Source organism: Coptis chinensis, chromosome 8, assembly GCF_015680905.1.
Source record: "Coptis chinensis isolate HL-2020 chromosome 8, ASM1568090v1, whole genome shotgun sequence".
Classification (NCBI taxonomy): Eukaryota; Viridiplantae; Streptophyta; class Magnoliopsida; order Ranunculales; family Ranunculaceae; genus Coptis; species Coptis chinensis.
In genome coordinates, this window is record NC_141463.1 from 36,110,376 (window position 1) to 36,117,138 (window position 6,763).

At 37.2% G+C, this 6,763-nt stretch overlaps 1 protein-coding gene across 1 annotated transcript; it reads left to right on the forward strand.

The window, feature by feature from the left end:
• Window positions 1-672: 672 nt before the first annotated feature.
• On the forward strand, window positions 673-1,107 carry LOC147481312 (uncharacterized). The gene has a single exon (XM_086578901.1). The coding sequence runs from the start codon at window positions 673-675 to the stop codon at window positions 1,105-1,107; it is 435 nt and encodes a 144-aa protein (XP_086435027.1).
• Window positions 1,108-6,763: the final 5,656 nt, after the last annotated feature.

A 6,763-nucleotide genomic window follows, 5' to 3' on the forward strand; every position in this document is an offset into this window, starting at 1 on the left:
ATTTCAATGTTTTAATCAATCTTCCTTTCATATTTTTAAGTCATTTCAATGTTTTAATCAATCTTCATTTCATGTTTTCAAGTCATTTCATTCAAACAATCAAGCTTTTAAGTTCATTAGCTTAGAACCATTCTAATATTCAAGAGTCTATCTTTCTTCTTCTTATCTCCCTCACTCAACTCCAAAAAATTTATGATGAACCTCAACTCTTAATCTAACTCTTTTGAAGTATCCTCACTACAATATTAAAGCTTCACCTAGTGTCAAGATGTAAACTCTGTAAAAAAGAGGAGGAGTCCAGTAGATCACATGCTTTGGGACTGCGATGCCCCTTCAGAACTATGGGCATGGCTAACTTCTTTTCACAAGGTGCAACCACTCATCAATTTTCAAGGTATCATTTCTGCTCCTAAACTTCTTAGCCCCATCAGAAGAGAGCTATGGAATTCTACTATGGCTCACCTCATGTCTCAGATATGGAAGACGAGAAATTGAATATACTTTGAGGACAAAAGATAGAATAGTACTTTCATAAAAAAGGAAGTGATTAAAGGAGTCAAAGTCTTGGGTAAAGTAGCCATTGGGTACATGTACAACACTATTGAAGACTTGGCTATTTTACACTCTCTCAACATAAACGGGAGAGCCCGACCAAACTGTATTCAGGAAGTCATGTGGTTTCCACCCGAGCTTGGAATAGTTAAAGCTAATACTGATGGCTCCTCCATTGGTAATCCAGTGATCGGTGGTGCTGGCATCATCTTCAAAGACCACTTGAACCAAGTTATGGGAGTTACAACCTATGGACTTGGGATCACCACAAATTTTGTTGCGGAATGCTCTGCCATTGTAATAGTAGCGGAATTAGCGGTATCAAAGGGATGGTTACACCTATGGATCAAAAGCGACTCAACAGCTGTTGTCATGGCTCTAAGTAGGGACAATACTCCTTGCATACTCAAAGCAATTAAGATAGCTTTGAGCAACCCAAAATCTACTTTTTTAGAGATTGTCCCACACATACTGAGAAGCCAATTTTGGTGCAGACTTAGCAGCAAATATGGGAGCAACTATGAATCAAGGAGAGAGGTTATGGAGTTCTACTAGACCAAGATATATCATAAGATTAGAAACTCTGAACATGCCTTACTACCATTTTAACTAGACTTAGTTATTTTATTATCAAGTTGTAACCTCTCCACTTGCGGTCCCACACATACTGAGAAGCTAATTTTGGTACAGACTTAGCAGCAAATATGGGAGCAACTATGAATCAAGGAGAGAGGTTATGGAGTTCTACTAGACCAAGATATATCACAAGATTGGAAACTCCGAACATGCCTTACTACCATTTTAACTAGACTTAGTTTTATTGTCAAGTTGTAAGTTCTCCACTTACGGTGTAACATTCTTTATTATATTAATGTAATATCCCTACTCGTGTGTAAAAAAAAAGGATAACGGGACCTTGAATTTGGTTTATTGTTTGGGGTCATATACAAGGGCTTACGCAACTGATAAGAGCCCAAAACTGTAGTTTCAACCCCTTAATAGTATTATATTTAGTCCAATTATGTTTATAATAAATAATAGTTAGTAATATTTACGTGTTTTTGTGTATTTCAGGTTTTGGAATCAATTATGTGAAGAAATACGTCACTTTTGCAAGATAAAGGAGTCAAATTGCTTGCTAGAGAAATTATATGATTAAAGCCCAAGTTTCAAGGAGAAACAGCCTTTTTAAAGTCTAGTCAAAGCTGAAAAGTTAAAGTCAATGCGGGTAGAAAAAGAGCATAAAAGTCAAAAGAACTTTTGCAGGCCGTATCTTTGGACTCAGACTTCATAATTGAGCCTATTATATGTCAAAACGAACAACTCAAAAAGAGCTTTCTAATTGTATAAGCCTTGACCCAATCAGAGCAGTAAAAAGTTGACAAAAATTATATTGTAGTAAATTTCCGCAGAGAAACCCTTTTTGGACTTAAGTAATTAGGTTTTGGGATTGATTTAGTGGCCCAAAACATAGCTCCAAAGCCCATACACAAAATTGTAAACCTAACCCTCTCTTATATAAAGAGGGTTCCTCTCTTATATAAAGAGGGTTAAGGGTAAACAAAACTTGGCTACTCCCCTCTTTAGTTTAGTTGTAAATTAAGGTTATCTCTCTCTCTCTCTCTCTCTCTCTCTCTCTCTCTCTCTCTCTCTCTCTTCCATTAGTTATAATAATTTAGCTCTCTCTCTCCGCTTTTTTTAGTTTAGTATAGTTTAAGTAATTAGGGTTTATAATTGTAGCATCCATAAAACCTCCATTAAAATACCTTCAAGTTATTATTATTATTCAATTTAATTGCTTCTCTTTCTATTATATCTTCTTTTCATTCTTTTATGCATGATAGTCCCATAAATCAAAGCTAAACTCCCCTTAAAGGGAGTTTGAATGAAGTTTTGAGAGGACTTGATTTGTTAGTATAGATTTGTTGTTTAAAGTTTCAAGTTTAGGTTTTTCTTGACTTAGAGATAAGAAGAGTTTAACCTAAAGTAGAGAATAGAAAGTTTGCCATGAGAATGGAAACAAGTTTTCTCTCATGCTAATTAGTTTATGACTAGAGATAGTATAAAGTAATTAGGGATCATTAAAGGTCTAGCCTTTATATTTTAATCTTGTGTGAGAATATCTAGACTAGGGTTTTCTATACAAATATATGCTAGCATGTTAAGAAATTAAAAAATAGATTTCAATTCTCTCTATTCTTCTCCATATTTTATTCAAGTCATATTCAATTGCTTTAATTAAATTAGTATAAGTTAAATTCATATATTTAGTTTCGTAGTATAAATTCACATCCATAAATATTGCTCTCACCATTGTTTCTTTGTGTTTGATTAGTTGAATTTGTTTAAGTCTAGAGAGTTAAAAGTGGAACGATTCCGTAATTTATATATTGCATGAATATACATGTGAGAGTAGGAAATAAATAATTGGTAACGTAAGAATAAGGTTAGAGAAATCTAGTTGTGTTTTTATGGTTTATCAAATGGCGCCGCTGCCATCTTAAACTCATTCAGGACAAGAATTCAATTGGTTGAATCCAAAGGGCAATCCCCCATTCTTTACCCACCCACCCTTTTAATTTTTCATTAGTTTTTCTCATATTTTTGTTACTGTCCAAACTTGATATTCACTGTTTTAAACTAAGAGTGCGCCCGCCCTCCCTTTTGCCTTGCACAGAGCGCTCCCGCGCTCCCTTAAGATTGCGGACTTACAGTGAAGAATATTGCGGTAAAGGTATTTCTAAATTTCCAAAAAAATATAAATTTTTCAGGCATAATATTTAAGTTGTTGTTGATTTACTTGAATGTTTTCAGATTTTTCCTAGTTGTTTTACCTTGTGAACTAATACCATCTTTACACTGCTATATTTCAGCTTTCACACCGTAAGTTTCTAGAAAACCAGAAGAGTAGGGTTACTTAGGCAGTTCCAAAAATTCTAAAAGTTTTAAAGAAGTATCTATCATAAGTCAAGAGTTTGCAGTAAAAAGATTAAGAGTTTTTTATTTCTTTTGGCCACCTAACTAGTGGATTGTTTCCAGTGTATTTCTGCAGTTTTTCAACACTTAATTTCTGGAACAACAGCCGATAAAGAGGGTTTGTAGAACTCCAATTTCTCTAAAAGTTTTACCGGAATACGCATAATCTATCAGGAGTCTCCCGTAAAGTTTTGGTGATTTTTGGCTTTGGTTTGATTGGTTAACCATTCGGTTGTTTGTATTGTGTCCGAACACTGTTTCACAAAATTTGCAGGGCAGTAGAAGTATTGGGGTTAATACCGATACTAATCGATCCCCACTACACAGATAACTTGTAATATGAAACTCTACTACTCCAGACAAATTCTAAATATTCACTATAACCAACCTAACATGCCCAACTCTCTAAACAAAGATTAACAACAGATAATAATATAAAGAAGTAAAAACATACCACAACACAAAGATATACCGTGGTTCGGCCAATGGTGCCTACTTCCACAATAGCTAATCCTTTTATAAAGTGGGAAGAAAGATTACAATCACTCCTTTCAGTCTCTCACCTTACTAGATCACTCCTCTCTCTTTATAGGCTTTTCTCTCTGCAAAAGTTTTCTCTCAATCTTGATGGCTCTCAAAATTAGGTTTTTCTCTGTGTTAGGTTTTCCAAAACCTTATTTTTGTTTATATAGTAACCTGCAATCTTGCGGTTACTGTAGAAAAAATAGAAAACTATGAATTTAGACATGATCGCAGGCGCGCCCTTGTCAAGGCAAAATCGAGCGTGTACGCACCCTATAAGTTTTCCTCGAACCAAAAATCCAGTAACATGATGGCGGACGCGCTCTGTGCTTAGGCCAATCTGAGTGCGTGTGCACTCAGGCTTCTCCACACAAACTCGGATTTCTCTTTCATCCTCTTGTGAGGGATAACTCCAACAATCTCCCCCTCCCGAACAGCAAGAGTGGATACCTCCATGCAATTTCCAAATCAATAAGAGGAGTGTGCTACCATTCCGACAGTAGCACAACAAACATCAAACTTACTTTTCGGTAAGACTTTAGTCATCATATCTGACCTGTTCTTGTCGGTATGGATCTTCTCAATACACAAATGCTTATATTCGAGTACTTCTCTAATCCAATGATAACGCACATGTATGTGTTTGGATCTAGAATGAAAACCCATGGATGGCGCTCTGACTGTCACATAGAACTACAAATTATTTCTGATTTAGCCCTAGTTCATCGAAGAACCTCTTCATCCATAACATCTTTTTGCAACACTCAGTGGCTGCAATATACTCGGCTTCTGTAGTGGAGAGGGCAACACACTTTTGCAATTTAGATTGCCAAGAAACTACTCCCCCTACAAAAGTAACTAGATAACCGGAGGTGGACTTCATCGAGTCAACATCACCTGCCATGTCTGCATCAGTATAGCTTTCAAGTAAGGGCTTACTTCCACCAAAACACAAACATGATTTGGAAGTACCCTTGAGATATCTCAATATCCACTTAACACCTTCCCAATGCTCCTTACCCGAATTTGACAAAAATCGGCTTACAACACCAACGGCGAAAGCAATATCCGGTCTTGTACACACCATTGCATAGATTAAGCTGCCCACTGCGGATGCATATGGAATCTTTTCCATCTGAATCTGCTCATGCTCACCCTTAGGACACATCTCTTTAGTCATGCGGAACTGGCCACCAAGCGGACAACTGACTAGCTTTGCTTGATCCATATTGAATCTCTTCAACACCTTCTCAATGTAGCTTTCTTAAAAAAGCCACAACTTCCCACTCTTTCTGTCACGAGTGATCCGCATCCCAAGTATCTGCTTTGCTTGACCCAAATCTTTCATCTCAAAAGACTTACTCAAGTCTTTCTTCAGCTTGGATATCTTGTTGATGTTTGGGCCAACTATCAACATATCATCCACATACAACAATAGCACTATGAAATCCCCATCTGGAAATTTTTGAACAAACACATAATGATCGGAAGCAGACTTCTTGTATCTTTTCTTCACCATAAAGGAATCAAACTTTATGTACCACTGTCTCGGTGCCTGCTTGAACCCATACAAGCTCTTTATCAGCTTGCATACTATGTGCTCTTTGCCTTTGACCTTAAATCCCTCTGGCTGGTCCATGTAGACATCTTCTTCAAGGTCTCCATGAAGAAAAGCTATCTTAACATCTAGCTGCTCAACATCTAGGTTCATACTTGCGGTTAGACCCAATACCACCCGGATAGAAGTTATCTTCACTACATGAGAGAAAATTTCATCAAAGTCAATCCCTTTCCTTTGACCGAATCCCTTCACAACAAGGCGAGTTTTGTGCCTTGGGTGTGGATTATTCTCCTTATGCTTGACTTTGTAGATCCACTTATTCTTGAGAATTTTTCTTCCTTTCGGTTTCTCAACTAACTCATAAATGTGATTCTTATGTAAAGAATCTATCTCATCATGCATGGCCTTCAACCACTTCTCTTTGTCTATACCTTCAAGAGCCTCTTGATAGTACATAGGTTCTCCACCATCAGATAATAAAACATACGTATGTGGTGGATACCTAGTTAGAGCTTATCTCTCTCTGTCTGACCTCCTTACCCCATCTGCTTGTGGTTCAAAAGGATGCACTTCTGCTTACTCAGGTGGTGGTTCATGCACTTAATCTACATCTTCTATATTAATAGGTTATATCCCATCATGAGCAATAAGATCATCATCATGAGCTTCAAACCCATAGTTCTCTGCATTCTCAATGCCTTCTGCACGTTCCACAGTAGGAACTTCTGGTTCTGAATCAATAAGATTATTAGTGAAAGCTTATAGCTTCTCACCCTCCTCAAAGTCTGTTATGGTTTGGTCTTCCAAGAACACAACATCTCGACTTCGGATTACCTTCTTGTTAATCGGATCATAGAGTTTGTAGCCAAACTTCTAATCCCCATAACCCAGAAAAATGCACTGCTTGGCTTTGTCATCAAGCTTGGATCTCTCATCCTTGGGAATATGAACAAATGCCCTGCACCAAAATACCCTCAAGTATCCATAATCAACATCTCTGCCTGACCATACTCTCTCTGGATAATCACTATTCAGAGGCTTTGAAGACGATAGGTTGATCACATGCACGGCTGTACTCATTGCTTCTACCCAGTAACTTCTAGGTAACTTAGAGTGAGACAACATGCATCTCGTCTTCTCTACAATGGTCTA

Coding starts and splice junctions, on each gene's coding strand:
- LOC147481312 (XM_086578901.1), top strand. CDS start 673: ATGTGGTTTCCACCCGAGCTTGGAATAGTTAAAGCTAATACTGATGGC.